General features: G+C 42.6%; 3 protein-coding genes across 4 annotated transcripts; 1 reads left to right on the top strand and 2 right to left on the bottom strand.

Annotated features, from left to right (window-relative positions):
- On the top strand, positions 521–3,638 carry LOC8080427 (protein LAZ1 homolog 2). 2 transcript variants are annotated; one of them, XM_002467660.2, is made up of 8 exons: positions 521–1,083; positions 1,248–1,304; positions 1,639–1,747; positions 1,907–2,091; positions 2,179–2,267; positions 2,484–2,733; positions 2,812–3,060; positions 3,147–3,638. In XM_002467660.2, the coding sequence occupies exons 1-8, from the start codon at positions 916–918 to the stop codon at positions 3,450–3,452; spliced, it is 1,413 nt and encodes a 470-aa protein (XP_002467705.1). In that variant the 5' UTR covers positions 521–915; the 3' UTR covers positions 3,453–3,638. The 2 variants fall into 2 exon arrangements, with proteins under 2 accessions (XP_002467705.1, XP_021316147.1); XM_021460472.1 differs by having other exon boundaries at positions 985–1,083; positions 1,240–1,304.
- On the bottom strand, positions 3,592–13,689 carry LOC8080426. Its single transcript, XM_002465108.2, has 13 exons — positions 13,073–13,689; positions 12,184–12,333; positions 11,866–12,078; positions 11,707–11,796; positions 11,441–11,557; positions 10,750–11,019; positions 10,510–10,666; positions 9,544–9,621; positions 7,858–7,958; positions 7,320–7,490; positions 5,279–5,353; positions 4,443–4,538; positions 3,592–4,138 (listed from the first exon to the last, which is right to left on the bottom strand). The coding sequence occupies exons 1-13, from the start codon at positions 13,487–13,489 to the stop codon at positions 3,803–3,805; spliced, it is 2,271 nt and encodes a 756-aa protein (XP_002465153.1). The 5' UTR covers positions 13,490–13,689; the 3' UTR covers positions 3,592–3,802.
- LOC8080425 (guanine nucleotide-binding protein subunit gamma 3) lies at positions 20,430–26,150 on the bottom strand. The gene is made up of 5 exons (XM_002465107.2): positions 25,231–26,150; positions 22,843–22,895; positions 22,452–22,496; positions 22,317–22,370; positions 20,430–21,258 (listed from the first exon to the last, which is right to left on the bottom strand). The coding sequence occupies exons 1-5, from the start codon at positions 25,339–25,341 to the stop codon at positions 20,925–20,927; spliced, it is 597 nt and encodes a 198-aa protein (XP_002465152.1). The 5' UTR covers positions 25,342–26,150; the 3' UTR covers positions 20,430–20,924.

Genomic DNA, 27,821 nt, shown 5'->3' with positions numbered 1-27,821 from the left:
CGCCAAAAAGCTGACCTAAAGGTCACACAAAGTTCAAACATATCATTCTCATACAACACATAATCACATTGCTGTGTATAGTCTTTGATTTGATAAAACCATATTGATTTTGATGAAAAGTCCCATGATGTAGACTTGTAATCTGTTGACAAGGAGCTTTGTGATAATTTTCATTCCGCAATTCAGAAGCGAAATGTGTAGCTTTTTTTTCTTTGGAAATTAGAGTTATACTATAAGGGCACTCACAATGCAAGACTCTATCACAGAGTCCAAAACAATTAATTACATATTATTTATGGTATTTTGCTGATGTGACAGCATATTTATTGAAGAAAGAGGTAGAAAAAACAAGACTCCAAGTCTTATTTAGACTCTAAGTCCACATTGTTCGAGGTAATAAATAATTTTAGACTCTATGATAGAGTCTGCATTGTGAGTGGCCTAAGTGAGCCATCAATACTTTATTACAGGCAGACTGAACCTTGATAAAACAGCAGAGTTACAATTACGATGCGGAACGGAATGGTCAGCTGTCGCCGCCTGTCGACGTATCCGATCCGACCATTTTTCCGGCGTGGCCACTGTCCCGCGCGCGGAGTGCTCCACGCGTCCATCCCCAGCCAGGCGTCTTTCCCTCCTTCCTTCTCGCCGCCGTCGTGTCCTCCCTCCTCCATCCCTGCAGCTGCAGTGCGGGGTGGTGGACGGGAGATCTCCGCCCCACCTCCGATTGGCTCCTCTTTCGCCGTTGCTTCCGTGTTCCGTTCCTTCTGCAGAATTATTTTTCCATTTGCCGCCGCCGCCGCCACTCAAATCTTTCCGCAAGTGTCACTCGAGTCCTCCTTCCCCTGTGCCGTGCTGCAGGCTGCAGCCAAGAGAAGCTGCTGCTGCAGAGAGAGCCTTTGGTCCTTGGATTAGATGTGGAATGAAGCGGCGGCATCCGATGGATCGTCCTCTAGCTTCCGGGAGTTGTACGGCAACATCCACGGCCCCGCGGTGCTCACTGGCGCCGCGTTTGCGCTTGTCGCGCTCCTCATCTCGCTCTGGCTCATCCTGCAGCACCTCAGATCCTACAACGATCCAGCCGTAAGTAACTGATGTTTTTAGTTTTATTACGCCACATTACATTACATTAATTCCATGAACAGTTGTGATCCCCTGGTGTGTAATAAGTGTAACTGATGTTTATGGCTTGTTTGTTGTTATCCGTGCTGAACATTTGTACTTACCCTGCTGCTGAAGTCCTGCAGGAGCAGAAGTGGATCATAGCTGTGCTGTTCATGGTGCCTGTTTATGCTTCTGAATCTGTAAGCACTAGCTCCGCTTGTTCTGATGCCCAGTCGAGGCAGAGAAATGCTATTACTAGAAGTAGTCATCATTTCGCATCAATAGAGAACTATCTTAAGAATATATCAGTGTAGTTCTTCACTACTTCACGAACAACACATGAATGGTCGAATGGTGTTTCACTAACTGGCTTCAAGTAGTGGTGTGGGTGACTGGACGTGAGGTTGTCAAGATTAGTCCTTTCAGAGCAGTTCGGATGCTTTGATTTAGGATCTCCTTTAATTTTCCTTATAATGCAAATGCAAAGGTACTGACATGAATTGATATCCCATTCCAGTTTCCAATTCTTTTCAGATAATTTCGCTGTGGAATTCAAAGCTCTCTCTGGCTTGTGATATATTGCGGAATTGTTATGAAGCCTTTGCTCTGTATGCCTTTGGACGATACCTGGTCGCTTGCCTTGGTAAAACTGCATAGTAATCTGCATCAGCATGTTGTAATCTTTTTCGTTCTTCAGAGGAATCATTGTAATCTTGTGATGATCAGCTACATATTTATGCTCCCACTCTGTCAGCTCTCTGGATTATCAGTTGCACTCATTTGTTGTTACATTATACTTCAGGCGGGGAACAACAAGTGTTCCATTTGCTTGAGAACAGAAGAAGGGACGACCTGAGCGAGCAGTTGCTAGAGAGTCAAGACAAGACACATGCTCATAACCGAAGCAGAGTGTACAGTTTCTTTTGCGACCCTAATGCTCTGGGAGAGAACTTGTACACGATTATAAAATTCGGTCTTGTGCAATATGTGAGCTATTTTATAATGAGAATATGTTCCCTCACCCGACACTGGCAGATAATGGCATGCCATAACTTTGTTTTGACAAAATTGCAGATGATTCTGAAGACACTATGTGCTTTCTTGGCGTTGATCTTGGAGCCTTTTGGAGCCTATGGAGATGGTGAATTCAAGTGGAATTACGGGTTACTGTCTTTTTCACCTTTTTTGATTATCGAAATTAGCAAAACAGCTGAGCTTGAGGAGACCCAAAATGAGCTTTTTATTGCATCAGATTTATAAACTTCTTTCTATCTTCTACTAAACAAAAGAAACTCTTCAGTATTTTACTTCTTTCTGCGTGCAAATAATTATGTTTCACTATTATGTTGTTTTCTAACATGTTATGCTTTTATATGCAGATATCCTTATATTGCTGTTGTCATAAATTTCAGCCAGACATGGGCATTGTATTGTCTTGTAAAATTTTACAATGCAACACATGAAAAACTACAGGCAATAAGGCCACTAGCCAAGTTCATAAGCTTTAAGGCCATTGTATTTGCCACTTGGTGGCAAGGAGTTGGCATTGCAATCATTTGCCAAACTGGACTCCTGCCCAAAGAGGGAAAAGTGCAGAATGCACTACAGGACTTCCTCATTTGCATTGAGGTAATCTTGTCACCTCCTGGCGAACCGTCTCTTCCTCGTTACTTGGGGGGTAAAACTCTAATCCCTTTCTGGTAGTAGATGGCTATCGCAGCTGTAGCGCACGCCTATGTCTTCACTGTGGAGCCATACCAGCACATCCCTGTACCGGATGATCCTGATCATGGGGAAGTCACGTGCGAGGAAAGTAAAATGGAGGCGAAGTTAGATGTCAACGATGATACAAGCAGTACACCAACTACCATTGAGCAGCAGGAGACCCATGTTGAAGCTCCAGGGACAAGCATCAAGGAGAGCGTGCAGGATGTTGTCCTCGTCGGCGGCCATCATGTAAACTGATGGCTTCTGAATTTCAATAGCTTGGCACCTGAATTCAGAATTCTTCATGTTTAACATATTACTACTGACTACTTCAGGTTGTCAAGGATGTTGCCCTTACAATCTCGCAAGCGATTGGGCCTGTGGAGAAAGGCGTCGAAAAAGGCGTTGGGAAGATTCAAGAGAAGTTCCATCATATCTCGCTGAAGCCAGGGGATAAGAAAGAACCTGAAGTTGATGTGGAGGAGCACATAACTGAGAATGTGGTGGATGGCAAACCTGTTGAAGTCAACGCAGAGGTTGAAGTCGAACAGAAGGTGCACGATGGTGGCGAGGAAGGGAAAACCGCCGTGGTTGAGACTGATGTGGAAATCAAAAGAACAAAGAAGGACGATGATCACTAGTGCGCACCCAAAGCATCTGAAGAATTGCATAAAGCTAACGAATGTGGAAAGAAAACGTGTACATAGTTTATGTACTCTTCCCCATCTATTCTGGGATTGAGCCATATCCTCATAAAAACAAACAGTACTTTCAGTCATATCTCTTAATACAGTGATTTGAATTACATCGACGCTGCATACAACTTATATATAGTTCATTCTAGAAAGATGTACTTACGGACAACAGATGCTTTTATTGATCAAAGTCAAGTTAGATAAACACGTGATGCCTATTCTGTACATTAATAAATAGTGTACATTAAGTATTTACATTAATGTACAACACAATCACACCGACTTGCTCATGTGACTCAGTTCGACCCGCCGCAGCACAACTCTGAGCAGCACTCGAAGCATCCCAGGCACGCGAGGGCAGCGCAGGCCTGCGCCATGACAATGGCACACTGGTCGTTCATCTTGCTGCACGCCTTGATGAAGCACATGCAGCAGCAGCAATCCGCCACGCGGCTGCAGCAGCCAACGGCCTTCTCGAATATCACAAACTTCTCCGGTGCTTTCATGTCTCCGAATCCTGTTGTCAGGTTCTCCCTTGTTGCCGCGACATCACCAAATCCGAGTGCTAGGCCACCAAGCGGCATAGCTGGTAGCTCATCTGGGCTGCTTTGTTTTGTTGGTTTATTCTTCGCCTGATCAAATGCAGCAATATTAGTCACAGATTGTGGGGGCTTTCTTGTTTAAATACATGTTTTGGCTAGCTTAAGACATCAGATTGGTTCAAGCAGTGTGTTTTAAGTCTCAGTATAAAAGTTGTCTCTGGAACTCTTGGGATAATATAGTTTCATGTAACATCAAAGTCCATCTTCCAAATGTACCAATGAAAATGTATGTTGCTCTGATCTTACACTTTACAGTCTTAATTAACTTGGATTGACAACAGCGATCAAAATTTAGTTATAGAAATATAAGTTTTGTTGAAAAAAAAACTTCAACCTGTTGTGCTGGATCTATTTTGTCCAAGCTGGTTTGAAGTAGTACCATGCGTGTGTACTCAGAAGGAAGGCTATTTTGTATGCTTAATTTCACAACCTGTAAATTAGAGCAAAGAGGATACAATGTTATAAAAACATTATTTTTAAGTGCACAGAAAACGAAGAGAGTTAGACTGCAGCAACCCTAAATGTCGGCAAAAGTAGCCATGATGTATTCTTGTAGTGCAGTGACCTTATTTCACTCTTGACACGAGAAAAAAAAATATAGGAACAGCTAATCGATACAGTAGTGGCAAAGTTGCAACATCAGATACTGATTCCAAGGACTATCTCAAAGGATCAGTAGTTGAGTACTCGTAATTCCTTACAAAAGGCAATGGCAGAAAAGAAAGCGATGTATGAAACTACGAGCACAAATTGTGACATTCTTTCTTCCAGTCTCATGTGATATGCTTGTTTCATAGGTAAATGCAAGGCTTGTCAAACCATCATCAAAACAGATAAATTCGCCACTCGTAAATTAATAACATTCAGTTACCATCTCGTCGTTTTGGTCATTCTTTCACAGTTCAAATAATTTATTTTCAATATAGACACAAAGCACTGGCCTAAAACAAGCACATCAACAGTCATACTAAAGGTTTACGTGCTTCATTTAAGGACCTTCAGTGTTCAGCCACTAGCTGAGGTGATTGTGATTCTAGCATATTTTTTCTCTCTAATATGAAGGACATATGTGTATCTAAACACAGCTCTCTTGCGTGTTCGAGAAAAAGCTGTGTATAATTTCATAAAGAAAGAACATATATCATACAAAGTGATAATGAATTAAATTACCTTGCGCTCAAGCTCTTTATTCTCCATAAGCCATGATTTTGCTGTGAGAAGATCCATCTGTTGCTTTGCCAATACCTGAGAGTGGAATCAGCAAATACAACAACACAACCTTTTAGTCCCAAACAAGTTGGGGTAGACTAGGAAAAAAAATGTAAGTAGACCAAGAGTATTTGTTTAGTTCAAGGGATAATTAATTTCTTATAGGTCACTGCAAACAATATTTCAAGCTGAGGATGGATATGCCATCCATTGTGGCACTGACTTTTGTCTCAAATCCAAATTGTCAGTGACACATCGAGGGGTTTAGCAAAAATTGAAGTGGCTAGTGAATATTGAATCCTTTTTTAATCAACGATATGCAAATACTTTCATGACTACAGACTTCAGCAACAAACACATCAATCCAATATTCAGCGTGTAATTGGAGCAATTGCTTTCATAACAGATGGGGCTGCATCTGAAAGACAAAGCGGTGTTCACCCATTCAGTTAATCTGCCTGTGAGGGTAGTTTGGGGTTGTGCCTGCTAGTATTTTGGTTCCTGGTTTGATTAGTTACTAGTTGTTTGGGGTTTTGATTCGCTGGAGTGTCTAGAATGGCTTTGAGTTGGTTGGTCAGTGGTCTTTCCATCCAGGATGATGTAAACTGTTTAAAGGACTTGGGCATTGCTTAAGACCGGGATTAATCCCTTCAACAACTCTAAAAGAAATGCCTTCGTAAAAAAAATTGCATATTCAGTGCATTTGTGACCAATATTTAGTGATTTTTCCTACCAAAAACGGATGACTACAAATATATTGCTGAAATAAACAGGCCTTGTTTATGCTCTGCTGTGCCATGGGTTTAGTTACAATTTTGTACGAATATAATGGGATAAGAAAAGTATCACCATGGTCAGAAGTGTTGGAATGGAAGGCGAGGGTGTTGCTTTTGCGACCACAAAGAAACTATTCAAGTATTCAACAACTTTCTTCAGTTGCCATTTTGCTAGATCAGTTTGGCATATTGTCCAAACCTAAAGATTGCTCTAGGTACAAGTCCACCTACAAGTATTGCACACATGCTGGTGGATTGTCTTATTAGGTGTGGGACTTAAGCAAAATTAAAGATTTTTTTGTTCAGGTAGCTGCTCTATGCTGGGCTATACATGTTTTATGTGAATAATCTCCAAGAAAGTTTATTAGTTCAGACATTGGGCTTTGTTTCAAAAGGTGGAGCCATTGGAGGACAGGAGTGGTATCCAAAGCTTTGAGGTCATTACCATGAACTCATTTACCAACAATAGCTGGCAATTTAATAATAAGCAATGTGGTTAATATTTTAAGCATCGTGTGGGTGACTATATTTATTTGAGATTTCAGCTTCGCTTTACAATGGACAAATCATTTGAGTCTTTCTCATAGTAAAGAAACTCTACCCAAATGGCACAAGTTATGATGGAAGTGCAGTCAATTACATGCAATTGCAATGCTGCATTTGCAATTATGCATTTATTCAGTGGCATAAGTGCAAATTGAATGAGACAAAGGCAATATGCAACTGTCCCATAAAATACTTCAAATAGGGAACAATTTGGTACTATGACCTTGTACACCAGTAATATAGTCATAATCATGCAAATCATGGAACTTTGGTTGTATGTCTAAGTGTGCCAGCTGGCAGGAGAGGCAATGGTTCAAACAAGTTAAGTCAAATTAACAAATTGCATTTACATGTTTTGTTTGGCTACCTTGTTTAGTGCTCACACTGCACTACTCCTTAATTGGACACTTGGAATTGGAATGATGCACAAAACAGATGGGTAAGCAACTTCCAACATATCTGGTTGTGCTGTATGCAATAGAATTCAGCCTTAAGGTAGATAACTTCATTCTTATTTTGTACAAGGTATCTGTATCAGTAATTTAAAATAATTGACCATCAAAGTTACTCTGATACCTCCACTACCCTCTATTTCATTGACTGGTGTACATCAGCAGCTCAGAGTAACTGTAATAAAAATCAACTGAAAATAACTACATAAAGAGCATTGAGTATCTTACTTTATCAAGAGGTATATCCTTTATATGTTGGACTTTCAATTCAATAGATATTTCACTCGTGTCAGCCAAGTGACCCTTGGCGATAAGTGTCTCCGGAAGCTTGCCATTGTACCTTCCAGAAACACACAATGGATATTTTGCTGAAATGTCTGGAATATATTCAGAATCCACCTGATTGGAAAAGAAAAACTTGAAAGTAAGAAACATAGCTGTATAACCAGATAGGGCGACTAACGGCTAAGGTACAGAATCAACTTGCTTGTTACAATGACAATGGCCTAAGCTATAGGATTCATCATTTCAATAGTAGATCCATCTTTAATTCTTTATCCTCTGTTCTGGCCCAATATATCAATTGATGTGGACAGTTTGTTTCTTATTGTGTGCACAAGGTAGCTGAACAGCTACTTTGAAAGGAGGCCATATCAGATTGTATAGTAGATATAACATTATCATCAGGACAATAGAAAAGGTAATTACATGGGTTGCTCTTTCACAGGCAGCAACAGATACGTGAAGTACACTAAAAATTACTCACTTCAAAACCTTGAATATGTTTTATGCCATCAATGGAAACATTTGACACTATAGTGCTCGAGGCTTTCTGGAACCATTGAAGCATTCGACCCTCAATTGATCCTGAGATGGTAAAATTCAGAACAAAGAAAGTTCAGCTTTACAAAATTTGATTAACCTCTTCAAATCCCTTTATGATATATTTCAGTCAACATATTTAATATGCATTAGTTTTATTCAATAGGAATCCATAATGCCTTTTGTTTTGAACCCAGAGTTGCTGGACTCAATGGAAATACAATAAAAGATATCAGAAGGGCTATTATATGAATAAGCATGATACTAATTTTGGCAACAAATGAAACAAAAAACATTTTATCGTAGCAAATCCTAACTTTTGATCATGTAGCAACAACAAAAAAAAGCCTTTTAGTCCTGGCAACTTGAATTAGGCTAACTTTAGATCACGCAAGAGCAACAATTTTCATGATCAATTGAATGAAGTTTGTCTTGACTTATGATCTACAAGGAACCAAGATGGTATCTGAGATATGCATCATGTTGCTTTCTACTCCATCTGTCCAGAAAAGGGTGCAATTCTAGGCTGGGAACGGTGTCCGTAAAAGAGTGCAATTCTGCCATGAAATAAACATGAACTTCAGAATTACACCAGCTTTGTGTGGGCCCATCGAGTAAACAAATCAACTTCCCCAGCACAGTTGCACAATCAGTCTTATCGACCTACCACACTCCTCGCCCATTCAGCCATTGCCGTCTAGATCTAGCGCCTCTCTGCCTCCGGGCAACTCCCCCGTACAACGCCTGCAGTAAGGTGGACCAAGCACGGCGGCCAGCGGGGAAACGAGGCCTCCATGACCCACTGGCAGAGGTGCCTATTGTTGACACTCAAATTTGCTTGTTCACTCGGCCTGGTTGGGCACACGGTGACGTGTTCGTGTGCAAACACCTATGACCCAGGCCATGGCGAATCCAGACGCCTGCCTCACTGAACCCTGCGCCCCACCTTGCTGAACCCAAGGTCGTCGTGAAGGAGCTGGCACCGCTCCTCGCCGGCGGGCGTGTTCCTTGCGTGACGGCCACAACTCCTCATCCAATGCAGGTGCTGCGCCGGCCCTCGCCAGTGGTCTCGATCAGCGCGGAGGCAGCAACCACCAGCCACCAGGGACCTCTCCCAATGCCATGGAGAGGGCTGCATGAGGTGGTGGTGGTGGTGGGCAGAGAGCACAGGGAGGGGATTTGAGAAACCTTGGGATGCGATGGGGTGGCTGGTGATTGGCAAAGAAGGCTGGTGCATGGGACTGGGAGAGCACAAAGAAGGGATAGATGTGTAATTTCGCGTGGTCACTAATTTTGTCTTGCGAAGTGAGAGTTGCATCCTTTCCGGACAGAAGGAGTACTTATATCAGCAGGCCAGGGTAACTGAAAAGGCATGAGCTGGATTATCTAGGCAAGCCTGTTCGCTTGAGCTTATCTATCGAATCTGCCAGCCATTCAGTAGTGTTTTCTCTCACAATAAATCAGCAAACAGTACTTTCATCCATGGCTTGAATTCCATCAATATAAGTCTATAAGTTGGGACTAAAAATATAAGAGCATAATGCAATACTTGAATTCCATCAATATATACTGTGCAGAACAGGAGGGGGGCATTTGGCTTCTGAGATAAAAGGGAGAAACATGTCCATACCTGTATCAAGTGCAGCAGCATAGTGACCCTTACCAATTGATGCCAACATCCTCAAGAAATAGTGGTTGCAATATGAACCTAATATGTTGTTTCCAGCGTTATGGATAACAATTAGAAAATTTATCTGACAAGTAAATCAGCAGTTATGTAAGAAAATCAAATTTTATGCCCACCACATACTACACAGAACAAGAAACAATACAGTCACAATTTAGTTCTTTCACAGGATTTAAGGAGTACCCTTAGCAAAGTTGAGTGGTTCAAAAGCAATTAACTTAAAAGGCAAATATCTCCATAGAAAGATGTTGGACTAAAGGATACATACATGACTCTAAAAAAACAACAGAGAATTTTCCTACATGGTATAGCTTGATATGTTTTTTTAGTAGTAGTTGGATCAGTTGAGCAATACACAACAATGTTTTCTGGTCGGCTGGTCGATCCTGGTCGACCTGGGACCGACCAGGCGATTAATCGCGATTAATCAGCGACCAGGTCGATTAATCGACCCTGGTCGTCCCCCTGGTCGTCCAGGCATATCAGCTGGTCGACCTATATATATACCTCTATATATACACTATATTATACACAATAAAGTAAGCATCAAGACTGCATTACTGTAAACCAACATTCCTCTTCATCTTCAACTCTTTTTGATGTAAACCAACATCTCCTTCTTAACTATTTCTGGAGAACTGGGACAACCAACAGCATCTCCATACCCCCCACATATCTGCCCAGTCAAAAAAGCCCAAAAACAGAGCACACAACCTGGTCGTCCATGTCCTAATCGGACGATTAATCGCGATAAGTGGACGACTAATCGGACGACCAGGTTTCTGGTCGACCTGGTCGGGTCGGACCTCCTAATCGAGCACTCCTGACCGACCAGGACGATTAATAATCGCGATTAATCGGACGACCTGAAAACATTGATACACAACCAGTTATGGTACAAGATATTACCTAGCCCAAAAGTAGAAATTCGAGGAGACTTCGATCCACTTTTAATAAGCTGAGTTTTCAAAGTATGGCAGATATTCCTTTCATCATCAACTGACCCATCAGTAACAAAATAGATTTGTGGAAGGACATCATGAGAACTTGACAGCAAAGCCATTGCCTTATAACCAAAAAAAGAGGGAAAACATGAACAATTGTGACATTAAACATATGACGAATGATAACTTTTTATTGTCTTCATACCTCACTCAAAGGATGCATCATGTCAGTGCCACCCTGAGCGACAAAGTTTAGGTTCATCCATTCAATAGCATTTCCAATTGTTCTTTCATTTACTTGCTCCAAACGTGATGAGAATGAGTGAAGCTCATCATTAAATGTTATTATGTTGAAGTAATCTCCTTGCATAAGATCAGAGAGAGTAGTGGACATGGCATTCTTAACACTCTCAAGAGGCTTTCCTTGCATGCTTCCACTTGTATCAATGATATAAACAACAGCCTTTCTGAAGACCTATCAGATTACTCAAATGAGATAAATTACCATAAAACGAACTTTTATGAATATAAAAAGGGGTCACAAAATATATATTATTTTCATGTTAAATCAATATTGTTAATACCATTAAATAGAGTCACTACATCTTCAATAGTGGCCAAGAAACAAAAGATTTCATGCTAAGATTAAAAAGATATCAATGTCTGAGAAATAATGTAAATTAATAGCACCAGGAATTTAGAGTTATTTGCAAAATAGAAAATATAAAAGAGCTAATTTTCCATTCAACTTGCTACAGCCTTTTACGGTTTTACCTCCCAATTTTCACCTCAGCAAAAATATAACCAACCATTTTTAACCATCAGATTGTATCCACTAACAAGTGTTTTATTCGTGATGTCAAGACAACATGATGACACCCAAAAAGAGGAACTACCTTTCTGTTCGCGTTATTTCCAGGTAAAAGAAAAAGGCAGAACATATCTCTGTCGTCATAGTCACGCAATGTTGAGGGCTGCACAAGAACTCCACCAGACAAATCACCAGAATAAACCTATAAACACCACCACAAAAAAAGAGTTGGGCAAATGAGTGCATTCTCATCTCCACTGAAAGTATGAAGTAAAGTGGAAGAATTTAACAGGCATAAATGAAAATATCAAACAGGTACAGGTGACTCAGAGAAGACATTGGATAACTCACGGTATATGCAAAGGTAAAATCTTTGGTTGACCAATTCTCAACAACTGCTTCGTGCAGGAAAGACAATTTCTCACCTTGCCGATTTTTTTCCTGAAACCACAACAGAGGATTGAGAGGTAATTATATGTTGCAAAGAAAAAGCAATAAATACTTGATTACCTTCAAGGGATGGCTTGTTCCCTGCAATATAACCTCTTTACTTGCACCACTATTGACAGTCAACTGTATTTTCTCCTTTTTCATGAAAACCTTCGGCAAAGGGTTCACATACTGTGGGAAACGAAAAGGTACTTCGACAGAAAACTGTCCGTTGTGATATAGCAACTTCTGTGACCATCTGATTGTGGCAAATATATCTTCTCCGCCTCCAACCTTGACACAAAGGAAACTAATCAACAAAAAACAATGTGGCTAATAGAAGCTTCAAGCTTCACAGGATAGTAGTTGGCAACGATTGGAAAAGTATGTAGCAAATACCTGTGGTATTGTTAAGGAAAATAGTTCCTGTTTTAAAAGACCCCCACTCTCAGGGATTTCAATCTTCACTGCACAGTTATCCTCTATATCGATTACATGAGTATTGTATGATCTTTTCCCAACAGTAACCTCAGCGCCTAGAATTGAACCCTATTAGTGAAATTTTTCTTAGATTGATGCCCAAAGAAATATAAGCATTGGAAACTAATGCCAATAAAAATACAGTAGCACTTCAAAATAAAAGGTAGTCCACATTATTTCCGTCCCTCGAAATCACAGTTGAATGCGTGCAATATTTTTGGGTGGGGGACGGGGCAGAATTTCGGGTTCCAGTGGAAGCAATTCTCCAAATACTGTACAACAATGAGGAGCACAAAAGAATCCAGTAGTGGAAGTCTTTGTTGGACAAGTGTACAAAGACAAGCTATCCTTTAGCAAGTTCAATCAGATGCAACTTTCTCGTTGCTTATCTTGTAGCAGGGAAAGCAAGGAATTTGTCTTGCTTTGTGACAAAACCATGCTGGAATCCACTGGCAACAGAAAGGCAGGGCGATGGCCCCAATGGCAGCCATGATCCTTCCAGGCAAATGTAGGTCAGGAGTAAAGACATAATTGACACCGGGTTAGGTCCTGATTTGCGGTGATCCGGAGAGCACGCAGTCCAAAGCGACAGCGAATTTGGGGCCCCCCATCCACCTAACACGAATCAAGGTGCCCGGTGGATGCAAGTGAATGCTTATGATTCCAACGCCTAACCATATCCAAATCTAGCTGAACAGTACTAGTAGCAACAATCGATGATAAAGGGAAGCAAAAAAAACCCCCAAACCGATCGGAAACGCAAAGAGCAAGGAAAGGATGAGTGGAGTGCGGGGATGCTAAGCTGGACCTGGTGGCCCATGGGCACGACGATGCGGCAGTGGCAGGCGCGGCTGCGGGTGATGCAGTGCACCCACCAGCGCGCGCGCAGGGCGACCTCGGCGGTGGCGCAGCCGGCGGCGGCGCAGTCGACGCGGAGGTCGACCTCACGCATCTGGAGCGGGATGAGCGCGGGCGGGTCGAGGCGGCCGTACACGTGGGGCTGGTAGCTGGGCACGTCGGGGCTGTCGACGGCGCCCGGGTCGACGACGACCGCGTAGGCCATGGGGGACGCGGGCATGAGCTGCAGCAGCGCCGCGGCGGGGTCGTTGTCCCGGTCCATCGCCAGGTGCGGGCGCGGCGGCGGCAACCCGCCCCCGTTGGGCAGGACCAGGCGCTTGGTGAGCTTGAGGCCGTCCTCCACCGCGCGCGCGAAGGCCTCGTCCATGGCTGGCCGCCCGGAAGAGGTGGTAGCGGCTGGGGAGCGGAGGCAGGAGGGCGAGGAGGCGCGGTGGGAATGGCGGCCGGCAGGGGGCGGATCAGTGGGAGGAGCACGGAATCGCGAGCGGGTTTGGTTTTTGGCGTGGTTTAACTGGAGGAGGAAGGGAGGTCAGGCGAATGATGTGTGGGAGTAGTCGAGTCACGCGGTTGTGGGAAGGAAGACGAGAGCGAGACGAGGCCCCGCCACAGCCAGCATGGTGGCCTGGTGCTAGTATCAGGGGCGGTGAGGTTACCGGCCGGGCATGGAGACCTGTTGTTTTTCTCGTGCTCCGATCGACGTGGTCCACTCGGGATTAGGACGTTGCCTGTCTCCGCAGGTGGGCTTCCATGGATAGTGAAACGCCGAAATGCACCCAAAATACAAAACCTATTTGTTTTTTTGGTAGCGCTACAGGTAAAAGGTTCCATACCTATTTTTAGTCTTCTCTAACAACAAGACCTAAAAGACAACACTCTCTGCAAATGGGTCTCGAGGAGAGAGGATACCCAAATTTGGGTTATGCCTCTCCTGATACCCAAAATGGGTTTTCTGTATGGGTACTCTGTTGGAGGCTATAGGTATTGTGTTGGAAACCTATTTTGTGTTTGGGTTCCCAAATGCATGTCCTATTGGAGACAGCCTAAGAGTATGTTTGGTAGGTTGGTCTGATGAAGCCTGGCCTCAAATATCTATGAAGCCGGAGTACGATAGCTCCGCCTAAAGCATGGCACAAATCCGATACACAGGGTCACTGTTCAAGTACGGCATGCCCCTGATGGCAGGTCGACTTGTTAAGATCTCATCATGCTAACTCTACCCCCTCCCACCGCCACTTTCACTTTCTCACCCCTACCGCGTAGTCCCCTTCCACCTACGATGCTCTCTTATAGAGTCTTGGTCGCGCCGCTCACCTTCTCAGCTCCTCCTCTTCTCACCTCGCAGAGTCATAGCTCGCGCTTCCCTCTTTGTCTCTCCCCGTGTGCGGCGGCATCTCCCTCGCGTGCGATCGCTATCTCCGATCTCCCTCCCGCACGAGGCGTTCGCCTCCTCCATGCTCCTAATATGACCGCAATTTTTTAGAAAAAGACTACAGATCATTTCTATGGATTGTAGATATCAAATAAATATATGTCAAAATTTTCATTAATTATTCACAAATTTCAGAAACAAATTACAAATTGTTCACAAATTGCGGTGGGCTCACTCTCCAACTTTATTCCTTCTCTCCTCCTTCCCTTCCCCTTGAGCTAAACCCATCACGCGTCCTCATCGGTGGTTTCCTACCAGGAACCAGCCATCCTTGTCCTTGGCCGCCAATTGCAAGCTCCGAGCCTAGCGGTGGACTTAGTGTGAACTGGCGGTGGCCGCAGCGGACTGGTGGTGGGCTGGGGATGACAAGGACGACCAGCCAGAAGATGAGATCCGACACCAAACAACGCCTATGTTGTTCATCCAACAGCCTCAGATTCGGTTGATACATGGAGCAAACTCATTGGTTGACATATAGCAACTGTGAGATGAAAAGGTAGATAAAATTTAATTATCTGCCGAATCTACTCGTCATTCAGCGGTGTTTTTCTCTCACATTAAATCAGTGAACAGTACTTTCAGCTAAGCGAACAGGCTTGACACTGACATTAAAACAACCGCAAAGCCTGCAACTCACAAATTAGGACAGTGGTCAAGAATATTTCGAAAGAAATTTGAGGCTCCCATTCACCCCCCCTCTAGTCGTCGTTTTCGGTCCTTCAGTTTTTTTTATAGGAAAAATAATAAGAGCTCAATTTATCTTTTTTTCTTCTTCTTTTTAACTTCAAAGGTCAAAGCATACCGCTGTGCCCCTGCGGGCTGCGGCTACAAATATTGTGGTCGGAGGAGGAGCAAAATATCTGCTGTGGAAATGCCAAGGGCGGTGAGGATACCAGACCAGGGGCCCCTCGTCTACACGGAGAACCGCCCGTGGAGGCAAGGCCAAGTTGGCATCGAAATGGACCGTCGCCCGTCGGCAACGCCCGCAAGTCTTCCCCTCCCCACACGACGATGATGGGATGGGATGGGTGGTCCCAGGCCCCGCCACGCCTGCGCCTGGCTGGATCGGTGATGGTCCGCTGTAACGGCTAGTTTAGCCGGGGGGGTAAAGCCGTTGGAGGAGAAGCCGCGCAACGCATCAAAAATCCGATTAGAAGAGAGCCGTCAGCCGAGGCATCGAATTTGCCACTACGGCTCGTGACGCGTGCTGAAAATTTCCATGCTTCTGGTGGCAAAGAAATCCTCAAGAGCATAGGATCTGAGGCTACTGCTGGCCGAAGAACCAAACTCATATCTTGCATTAACTTCTTATTACACCCAGCTGCTCTTGTTGTGTTCATTAGCTGACGCTCTTGTGCTGTTGGAGGCTTCGCCACAGGAACAGTGTTACTTTCCTATGTGTGATGGAGTATAAAGCTATGTCTATCTGTGATGGATATTTAAGATGATTGTGTAATAAATAGGCATGTTTTTGTTACTCTTATACTTGTGATTTGACTTTTTGGAAGCATATGGTTTTGCGTCTGATTGTATCATTCAAACTGAGTACGACAATATACTACAGTGAACACTGAACAGAAAGAATTACATGCCTTTATGTAGGTTGCTCAAAAAATTGGACAAAAAAGAGAGACTGTACGGTAGACATGTGTGTGCGTTCATACTTACAGTTAAAGCTGGTATGTTTATTAATTATTATTGTTTTATGTGGTGCAATCAAACGTGTTATCTACAGGGCTAAGAAAACGATCTGGTTCTGCACCTTGATGCATGTGCCCTGCCCACTAACATCCACGATCCGTCTATGGCCCGCCTACAGCTGCCGTGCTGGACAGCAACAGCTCTTAAATAATGGCGAAGGTAAAAATTACTTGTCAAATCTTAAGTTTTAGCGAGTTACTATTTTATTTAGTAAATCAAAAAAATTCTCTTCAATAATTTGCTATTCCAACTTGCTAAAAAAAATGGGACAGCTAGCACCCGACACAAGGAAAGCCAGCTAGCATCCAGAATCCAATGAAATAGATTAGGTGAACGCAGCCCACTGAGCCCCCGCAGCCAGCACTTTCCCCTGACTCCGGCGATCTTCCCACCGCCATGGCCGTCGCCGGCGAGGCCTCCAGCAAGCTCCTCCGCTTCTTTCATGTGCTTCGCTCTTGTTTCTCCCCTCCCCAATCATCTGCACCAAGGCCTCAACACCTATCGTGACTACAAGCACAAGAAGGAGGCCTCTACGGCGGCGGCGCAGCTCTCGGGGCGCAGCGGCGAGCTCCTGTGAGCGAGGCCCGTGCTCCTGCTCGTCCCCGTGCGGTGGCGCGGCGAGCACCTGTGAGCGGGGCGCAGCGGCGCGGCAAGCTGCAAGCAGGGTGCGGCGGCGAGCGGCGCGGCGAGCTCCTGCAAGTGGGGCGCAGCGGTGATACGCGCGCGGTACGCAGTGCGGAAATATCCGCGCGCGAGGAGGCTGGATACGCAATTGGGAAAAATACAAAGTTGATTTAGGGAGTTGTTAGAGAGGTTTTTTTTTGTGTTTTTGCCAAATTTATAAGAATACCAAGTTGATTTAAGGAGTTCTTGGAGATGCTCCAATCATTGACCAAAGTTCAAGATTATGTATTATTAGCACCACAATCTCCTTTATGAAAAATTAGCAATAACTTAGTCCTTGTTTTGTTTTTTTAAAAGACAGACCTAGAATTTTAATTGAGCATAGCTGGGATCAAACTCTACACCATATCTAAATATACTGCTCTAAGACCAACCCCAACGCAAGCATACATCAGTGTTGGCTTTAAATAAAAGTTTATACGACATGTAGGCATAGGGTGGCAAAACCGCTATTTTTCTAAGGCTAGTCTCAATGGAGTTTCGTTAGAGTTTCATATACATTAAATAGGCTGATGTGGCATCATATTAATAAAGAGAGAGAAGATCAGATGATAAGAGTTTCATGGGAGTAGAGAGAGTTTCATGAGGATAAAACTCTTCTGCACTGTTTTCAAAATATTGCTGTGTTAGAAACTGAATCATGAAACTCCACTGAAGATAGCCTAACACATGCACTTCCTTTTACTCACCAGAGTCTCTTTTTTCTCTCACATGTTACTTTTAGGTTTTGTTTAGTTCGCAAAAATTTTCAAGATTCTCCGTCACATTGAATCTTTGGTCGCATGTATGGAGCATTAAATATAGACAAAAATAAAAACTAACTACACAGTTTACCTCTAATTTGTCAGATGAATCTTTTGAGCCTAGTTACTCCATGATTGGACAATGTTTGTCAAATAAAAACGAAATGCTACAGTACCCAAAAACAAAAAATTTTACGAACTAAACAAGACCCTTACTCCTCTGATTCTCTTCTCGTACTTCCCTTCATACATTTTGTAACTATCGTTCTCACTTCTTAAAATGTCAAACATACTTAGTTTTGACCAAATATATACCCATAATATTAATATTTATGGTACATAATTGGTATCATTAGATAGAGCATTCAATCTATTTTTCTTAATAAACTTATTTGAAGATACAACTGTTGCTAATGTTTTCTATAAACCTAGTCAAACTTAAGAAAGTTTGATCAGCACAAATATTACAATAACAATTAGAGAGAGAGAGAGAGAATACACATCATTCTCTCTTTTTGGGAGATGGAGCTACTCTACGGTGTCTCTGAGTGAATCTGATGCTCTAGATCTATTTTTGAGAGGTAGAGCTATCCTAATCGCGCCTAGATGCGTGGTATATGATCAGTTAGTCAGTGAAGGTAAGTGAGTGAGCTTGATAGGAACCTTCTTGCATTGGGATGATCTAACAGTAGGTTAAATCGAAGATAACTTGCTGCGAACAATGACGTAACTAGCTTTGTATCTTCTAATGTTGGATGCGACCAATCGTCACATATGTTGTTCTGACAATGCTCCACTAGTGCTTCTACGTAGTCAAACAATCAACATCGACTAACTATAATAGGTAACGAGAGATTCAACAATTTTAAGCTCGGCACCATACTATAGAGCAAGTCAAACAATTTTCTATGAATTTTTAAGATAAAACCAAATTTAAGTATTCTAAATTACGTTATTTTTCCTATAAAAGTATTTAGATATATTTTGAAAATTTATCTGTATTTTTGGATTTTTTAAATATTTCTAGTTAGATTTACTTTCCTAAAATTTTTAGCTTAGTTCAATTTACTTTCTCGCATCATATCAATAAATACTATAAAAACAAATGTAAAAACAAACGGTTTTAAAATATTGAGAGAAGTTAAAAACGCAAGTTTTGTAGTTAGAGAAAGATAGTTTTTTTTTACTAAGGAATATGGATCTTACTTGTGGTCCATAATTCTTTGAGCCCTCAGCCCAACAAACAAGCCAATGAGCTTTATTTACCTAAAATGTGGCCCATCCCCCTGCTAGAAAAATTGCAGCCATACATGAGCCCACGGTTAGCCCTGCTTCATGATTTATGGCCTTTTAATTTGTTCAGCCCCGGTTTCGGGAAATACTTCTAATCTAAACAAGAAACGAGCTAAACAATTTGCAAGGTTTTGGTCTTTTAGATTTTGGAGCTTCTTGGTGTGTTGCTGCTTCTTGTTTGGGTCAAAGATGGCATGAAGGTCCTTATACCGCTGTAGTCCTTCCGTTTGGTCTTATCTCAAACATACATGTGTATCTTTTTTTCAATCATATACGTTTGACACACATCCTATTCCTATTGAGTGCATATGAAAAACTAAACCTGCAAATCTCAAGATATAGTCATTACAAGTGGCTTGATCTTAATGATCATGTCACCTATCATTGAAAGAATATGGCCATTCGATTTCATAATAAATTCAAAAAAAATATGAGCGCTCACATCAGTTTGATGAGTTAACTAAGTTTGATGGGCAACGATAACAGAAATGGAAATGAAATTAGTTCATTTCCACTCCCTTATGGTAACATCCACAGTCCACACCTTTGATTCCATTCCCTTTACGCTATGATGCTATAACCAAACAACACCTTAGTTCGTATAATTAAAATTGATTATCCTTACTCTCTGTTTCCATTTTCTAATACAAGACCTATTTAGATACTATATAATCTCTATCTGATTCTGATAAATTTACCAGTCACCCCTATTATGGCTAGATATTTAGATATTATATATATAATGTGTCTTATGAGGATTAACATGAAGCCCACATTGAGAGACTCCAATATTTACAATATTAAGATTAAGATATATGCATTGTCATATTTGCATTGCACCATTCGTGGGGCTTTAATATGTATATTTAGTTGAAACAAAAGGCAGTTCCTATCGCACTCTTTCTATAATATAATGGATCTATGTTTTGTATTTTAATTTGGATCTTATTTGTTGTCGCGGTTTTATCGATGTGTTAATTGACACTCTATTACTTATTGTATTTTTTATTAAACCTTTTGTATTTTATTAAAAATAGATTTTAGGTTCTAGACTATTCTTGGCATAAACAATTGTTTCGGCTTGCACTACGTCACTCAAGATGTTAAACTTATTTGCTACATCGAAGAATTATATATGTGTAGTAGTATTGTTTTAGTTTGTTTTTAAAGTGACATAGGCAGTTAATATCGATATTATGTTATCTTTCGATGGATGTGGGTAATTTAAACCAAATTGGGGTTATTTTGGTATATCTCATAGTGCTATAGGTGAGTAATTTAGATGCAAATTAGGTGTTTATTTTTAAAATTGTCTTTCACAACAGTAGAGGTGGGTAACTTAGATACAAATTTAGTTTGTGTATTTTTCATAATAACCGTGAGGTGAATATTTTTAGAAAAATATAATAGATTTATCGGCTATTTATTATTGACAGTAATGATTAGAATCTACCAAATTTAAAGTCTAATGTTTCTAATTTTTGTAAGAATTTTTCGTGCTGCGTCTCTCTTAAGCAGTACTGTAACAATGTGTTGGCTCAGTTGGAGGTATCACGGGGTTTCAAGCTACTACATCAACCTTTTTTTTTTTTTGCAAAGTGTGTGAAAGTAAAGAGTGACCACCTTGGCAAAGTGGTACGGTACTACGGTGCACCTGGAACCCTTGGCAAAATCTTTTCAAGTCTGAATCCATCTTAGTGAAACCTAAGCATATATTTTTGTCCTGTACGTAAAACTAGAGCTGCATGGGCATGGCCTACTCACAGTGGAAATGTGGAATCGACACCATTCAGCAATCAGCATGCAGCACGAACCAGAACAGCAAGTTAGCAATAGTACTCGTGTCGCCGACACTAAACAAAAAAAAAACATGCTGCAAAATGCCAGTCATCCATCATCAAAACCACGGTTCTCCGGGTAGTAGCATGCACACAAAATTTCTCATGTGGCCATCATAGGCACAGGCAGCAGCGCGGGGCGCAGCAGCACGCGGCGCTGCACCTGGGGCAGGAGCAGCAGCGCGGGCAGGCGCAGGTGCAGTCGCACGAGCAGCGCGGGCACGGCGCGCAGCACCCGCAGCCGCCGGCGCCGCCGGCGTACACCACGCGGCACCGGCAGCAGCAACAGCAGCAGCAGAGCTTCCTCAGCCGCGGCGCGCAGGAGCAGCTCGGCGCCGCTGGCCTCTTGAGCTGCAGCGACGGCGGGCACCACCCGCCACTGCCACCGCCACCGCCACCGCCGCAGCAGCAGATCCACGAGAGGTAGTAGCTCAGGCAGCTCTTTGCTCTGCATGCATGCACAAGAGTAAGCAACTTCATCTGCTCCGTGATCGATTGTCAATCATTCACCCAAAAACCCAATGCAAGCTAGCTAGCTAGCAACAAACAGCAGCATCATTTCATGGTTTACTGACGGACATATTCAGTAGCTGATGGTTTCTGACGGCATGTTGAGGAATAATTGAAACAATTATAGTAACAATGAGGTGACGGTTCTGAAAAGTAGCTCTTTAGATGCTCAATTAAGTGTTAGTGCAGACAACGATCGACAAACTGATTGCTCTGGCTGATAATGTGATGTTGATGGCATGGCAGTTTAAAGTAGTAAACGACAAGGTAATTGCTCTGAAAGTTTGTAGTGCAGTAGTACAGTGGAGGGGTGCAGGCTGCTGCAGAGGAAAAAAACAGCAAAGATCTGATACGAGCCGTTGAAGCTGCTAGAACGTACGCTGGTGGGACTGAGGCTCGCAGATGATCACAAACTTCATACAGCTTGAACTGAATGAATATGCACTTGCATACTTTTCAGAAAATGGACAGGTTGTGTTCTCAATAGGACAGTAGACAGTAATAATGGAGAGATATATGTGTCATTCATTTCAGTTTTAGGCCGTGTTTAGTTCCTCATGGGAAAGATTTCACGACACTGTAACACTTTCGTTTGTTTGTGGTAATTATTGTCTAATTATGGACTAACTAGACTCAAAAGATTCGTCTCGTAAATTCTGACCTAACTATGTAATTAGTTTTTATTTTCGTCTATATTTAATATTACATGCATGCGTCTAAAGATTCGACGTGACGGAGAATCTTAAAAAATTTTAGGTTTTTGGGTAGAAGTAAACAAGGCTGGTGTTAGTTTTATGTCTTGTGACGATATACAGAGACTGTTATCTTTCTGTGTACATTCTCCTACCTAACAATGATTTTAGGATTATTATTAGGAGATAATGATGGTAGAATTTTTCTCGTACAACAAAATAACATTACTATATATGCGCGCGTGTGCTACTGGTAATGGTAAGAACCAACAATATTAAGAGTTGTGAGGAGCAAAGGAAGTACCGGAACTTCTTCAGAAACTGCTGAGATTGATCATGGCTTCCTTTCTCTGGCTGACTGCTTTTTAAAAAGAGATAATAAGAAAAATGCAGCATTCATGCTAAGTTAAAGACAAATTCACAACCTGAAAATTCATACATCGTTAGGAATGGATCCGGATTACTTCCAACAAACTCATCAACCCTGCAAAGATTTATTAAAGAGAGGCAATCAACAGAGAATCATCTTTGGTTTCTCCGACGATCCACATGGTCATCGGTCAATATATAGAGAAGCAATTCAATTTACTCATATAGAAACCTATAAAACTAGTTATCCAACCATAGTTATCCAGTATCTATTCCGAAGAACAATGGATGGATGCATGGACATTTGGATGAGAATATGTTTTGCAGTTTAAATTAAAGAGAAATTAAGTTCATGAATTATTTTCTGATACTAGCATTTTCAGCCATTCTTGTGAAAACACTGCAAGTAATAAGGTCCCCTGTACACAAAGTAGTAATAATGGAGTATTTGTTGAGCTTACTCTTTGCAGCATCTGGAGGCAGCGTGGACCCCCTCAATGGAACTTATTTCGCCCTGCAGCAAAGAAATTAAATCGAGCGTTTCAGGATATATAATATAATAATATCATATTGGTAATAGTAAATACTACTGTATACTGCTGGTAAGTAAAAGCCATGTGTTCAGCTGTCAACTTTTCAGGCGTTGTCGTCTGGGATATTTTTAACACACAGCACATTCAAAGTTTGAGTTTACTGAAGAAAACCCCAGCTGGGGGCCGAGCTTTCCAATATTCTAATAGAACGAGATACTGCAGTCTGCAACCATATGCAAACGGCCGTACGCCAGCATATTTTGGCATCAATGCAACGTCGTTTTTTTTTTTGATATAATGCTTCGTTGCTGTGTTGGAACAGAAGAAACAAACAATCTTGTAACAAATTAATAAGGCCTGGTTCAGTTCGCGAAATTTTTTGGATTTCGCTACTGTAGCACTTTCGTTTGTTTGTGGCAAATATTGTCCAATCATAGACTAACTAGGGTCAAAAGATTCGTCTCACGATTTACAGGCAAATTGTGTAATTAGTTTTTATTTTCGTCTATATATAATGCTTCATGCATGTGCCGCAAGATTCAATGTGACGGAGAACCTTAAAAATTTTTAGAAACTAAACAAGGCCTAAGGTTATTATGTAAGGGGGGGGAGGTACTATATGCATCAAGGAAGGAAGCCATGCATTCGCATACACACAAGCTGGTGTGGTAGCCTAGTAGGTCATGATCAGTTTGAAGTAGAACCATCAGTTGTGGAGTATTTGAATAAATTTGTCAGTTAAGATTAATTAACTCTTACATACCGAGATGGCACGTAGGCATGGCACCAATGCAGGGCTGTGTTTTTGCAGGCTCATCGGGCAGTAAATAATAGTGTTCAATTAACATCTGTTTTCGGGAATATTTTATTGCTGGGTAGCTGAGCTCTGATGAAGTGATGAGTGAGCAGGCTGCTGGACAGGGATGAGTAGTTGGAAATGTGGCACCATGAGAAGCAACTTTATGTCCAGTATGCGTGCTGCTGATATATTATTTCAGATATAACATAAATAATAACAAGGCATTAAAACGAGAAGGTGTCCGGCAAGCAAAGGCCAGGCCGGGCTGGACGAAATTTTTCATGATGAGTTGAAGCCTTGAAGGAGGAAGAGCCTGCTGATCTGAAACATGTTTTCGCAAGTACAGCTGCTATGGTTTAGCGCTAATGTAGCATTATAGTGACACACTGACGCCTACATGGGTGTAGTATTATATTATTGTAGTGAAAGCCTCCAAGCCATATGATAGGATATAGGATCGGAGTAGTATTTAGGATATACGCAGGTGACACAAAGGCAATAATCAAAGCGTGGGCCGGCCCTTGTATCTTCTTCCATGTACTAGATCCTAGATCCCTTAAACCCTAGCCAGATCGATAGATAGACAAAAAAAAATCATTAGTAGTAGTAGTAATAGTGCTTTATTTGAGATTGTGTGTGTGAGAGAAGTAATGTAGGCCTTGTTTAGATACACTCAAAAACCCAAAACTTTACAAGATTCCCCATCACATCGAATCTTGCGGCACATGTATGAAGTATTAAATATAGATAAAAATAAAAACTAATTACACAGTTTGTCTGTAAATCGCGAGACGAATCTTTTAAACCTAGTTACTCCATGATTGAACAATGTTTGTTAAATAAAAACGAAAGTGCTACAATGTCAAAATCCAAAAAAATTTTGGATCTAAACACGCCCGTAGTATAATATCATCATCAGCAGGTTAGAAGAGAAGAAGAATCCAAGCTCTGAGACGAGTCGGAATCGTGGGAAAAAAATGGTAGGCAAACGGAATATAAAGAGCAGAGTTGAGGCTTGACACGCGCGCAAATCCATGGTACGATCCGCACGTGCCCAGAGGCAGAGAGAGATTAAACTGCTGACCATTAGCACAGCTAGGATGGATTAAACTAATTAAGCTTTCAAAGTTAAACGGTGTCATCTACTACTGCTGATAGCGTTTCAGTTCTCGGCCGGCCGGCCCATATGGAGAGGAGCCACCAGCAACTGGTAAATTTGAACTTCGTTGACTACGCACACTTTATTTATCCTTGTATATCATTTTCTGAATGCGATTGTTTATATATGCATTTTTGAAACACATAAGAGAGAGAGAGAGAGAGAGAGAGAGAAGGAAAATGGCAAACGCAGCTGAGCAAGGCAGCAAGAGGATAGGTAGGTGATGCAAACTGCAAAGATCGGTCGAGCACTGCAGCATAATATATATGCGAGCTAGAATCGAAGAATGGCATGCAGGTGGTAGCTAGCTAGCTTAGCTAGTATTGAGTGATCCGTACATACATACATACATACATACCTCGAGGAAGCTGATCTCCCGGTGGAGCGCGTCGACGGCGAGCTGGAGGCGGTGGCGGCCGCAGGGGTCCGGCGAGGCAGGCGGCGACTTGGGCCTCGGCGCCGCCGCCATTATCTGTTCTAGCTAGTAGCTTCTTCTTCTTATCCGATCCTATTAATTGGTGTATATATATATATATACTGGACGAACGACGATCGTCAACGACGACGACGACGAGAGAGCCGGCGGCGGCGTAGCACTAGTGCACTACTAGCAGCTGGTACGTTACGCACGCGGCGCGCGGCAAGGCTTTGCTGATGAATTGAAGGAAGAGAGGGAGATGCATGCGCAGGCAGAAGGTAGCAGAATGGGCGGGGCTTGCTGCGTGCAGGGCGAGGGATCGATCGAGCGACGAACTAATTAATGATCGAGCAAGAGCAAGTGTGCTTGCAGGCCGGAATAATGATGGAGGAGGGAGCTAGGAGTAGCTAGGTAGGCAGCCAGCCAGCAGTGTGCAAGGAGCAGCGAGCTAGGCGAGGTGGATTAAATGGCGGTAGTGGAGGAGCGAGAGCGAGGTGGTGCAGCAGGCGAGCACATGGATGGAGATGGAGGGGAGTGCAGTGCAGTGCAGTGCAGTGGGACGGTGGCGGGTTGCCGTTTCGGGCGGCAATGATGGAGGGGAGAGAGCAGCAGCAGCAGCAAGAGCAGCGCCTCGTTTCTTTCCGGAATACTGCTGCGTAGTGCGGGGGGACCGGCCGGGCCGTGCGTGGCGCGCCCTTTGTTGGCAGTGGCAGCCGGCAGGAGACGACGAGGAAGGAGGAGGTGGAGCGAGCGGGAAACCAAACGGATCGGATGATGCAGCAATGCAATGCACAATGCAGAAGCTCGTCGCAACGCACAGCTACTGTAGCTAGGAAGAGTACTCCTCCTCCTCCTCCTCCTCCTCCTCCTCCTCCTCCTATACTGTAGCTCCGGGCTCCCGGCCGGCAGCTACTCCCTCTACTACTACTCGATCGCTGCATGCTGCATGCGTGCTCTGTCCTCTCGTCTGTCGCGCTGCTACATGTGCTGCTCCATGCTTGGCTTTTGTCTATAAAGCCATGCTGGTCCTTGGATCGTAAAGTAGTAGATGATTTGTCATCACACGCTTCATTGCCAACTATACGTGCTTCCAGCTCCAGCGCGCTATCTACACCACGGGACACGGGCTAATTTATCTGCACTCCTTTTTCAATTACAGAGTATAAAATAGTTTTTTTTTTCTCTTTCACAACAAATTAGCGTCAGTATCAGTCAAAAATATCAGCCAGCCAAACAGGTATACCAAGGACGTCGAGGTCAAAGGTAGCCGCATCTTCGTAGCTTGATCCAGAGGATTAGGGTGAGGTTTTCCCCCCTTAATTATGCTCTGTTATTGAAGGAGAATCAGGAATAATACTGTTATTGCTTCATTATTCTCCAACAGTTATTGGGCTTACACAGACATTACGCTGCCAATCACTTCTCAACACTCTCTAATAGTATGATTCTAGTTAGCACCAGCTAATGGTGGGCCTCTAATTGATAGCAGAGAGCCACTTCCGTGGATAGCTGTCCTCGATCGCCTTAGCTTCTTAAGTTCTTAGCCTTTGCGACTAAACTACTTTGCCCACATGACACTATTACAATTTTTTTTTCTATTTTCTCTATTTTCCTTATAAAATAGACTGATTTCTATTAAATTTCTAAATTATTTTTTGTCAGTTTTAATCTTAGGTTCCAATGGGGGCCTTGGACCCTTGTATGCTAAATGAGTACTCAAAGTCAGTAATCTGTACTCTTTTTTTTTTCTAACACGACATCTTGTAGTGTTGGCTAACATTATTACGCGTATCGTGTGGCCGTACGTGTGGGGCTAGTATATACTACAGGAGACGACGTGTACGTACCGATGCTGTGTTTTTTTTTTTTTGATTAAAGCGACCAAGAGATGCTGTTTGACGACAAGAAAAGGGCAAAAGTCATTGAAAGAAACAGTAGGTCTAGCAGGTTAGGTTCTAGAGTTGGGTGCAGCTAGTCGAGCGTGGCCATGTATGGTTTCTGTCTTTTATTGGCAGTGATGGAACAGTGATACGGGCCGGGCTAGCTAGGATGAGACTAAAATAATATAAAGGGCGGTGGCTCTCTTCTGATATCCTCAGAGCACCAGCCACAAAAGAATGTGATTATGGGGCTGTTTGGTTGCTAGCCACAGTTTATCATACTTTATTTTAGGCAAGTTTAATCAGGTTGGTAAGTATTTGGTTGACAACTAAGTTTAGACATGATTTTTTTAGGCTCCACATGTCATAGAGTTAAAAAGTGTGGCAAGACTCCTTTAGAAAAATATTATTGGCTGTTAGAAAAAATATCGCCGATAAGACAAGCGATTATATATATTTTTTTGAGGCTAGGCCGTTCACCCGTTACGGTGCTCTGCCTGGACTGGCTGGGTCGATCAGTGGATCATCACATTCACTGATTCACGTTCGCAGATCGTACGTGCGTGCGTGTACTGAATCTACTTCCTCCGTCTACTTTTTACTTGTCGCTTGCGCTTACAAAAAAACAACTACCGGTAATTATATATTAAA

The sequence above is a fragment of the Sorghum bicolor genome, chromosome 1 (genome assembly GCF_000003195.3).
Source record: "Sorghum bicolor cultivar BTx623 chromosome 1, Sorghum_bicolor_NCBIv3, whole genome shotgun sequence".
NCBI classification, from domain to species: Eukaryota; Viridiplantae; Streptophyta; class Magnoliopsida; order Poales; family Poaceae; genus Sorghum; species Sorghum bicolor.
The sequence above is the reverse complement of the archived record's forward strand: the minus strand, read 5'-3'. Positions and strand labels throughout refer to the sequence as shown.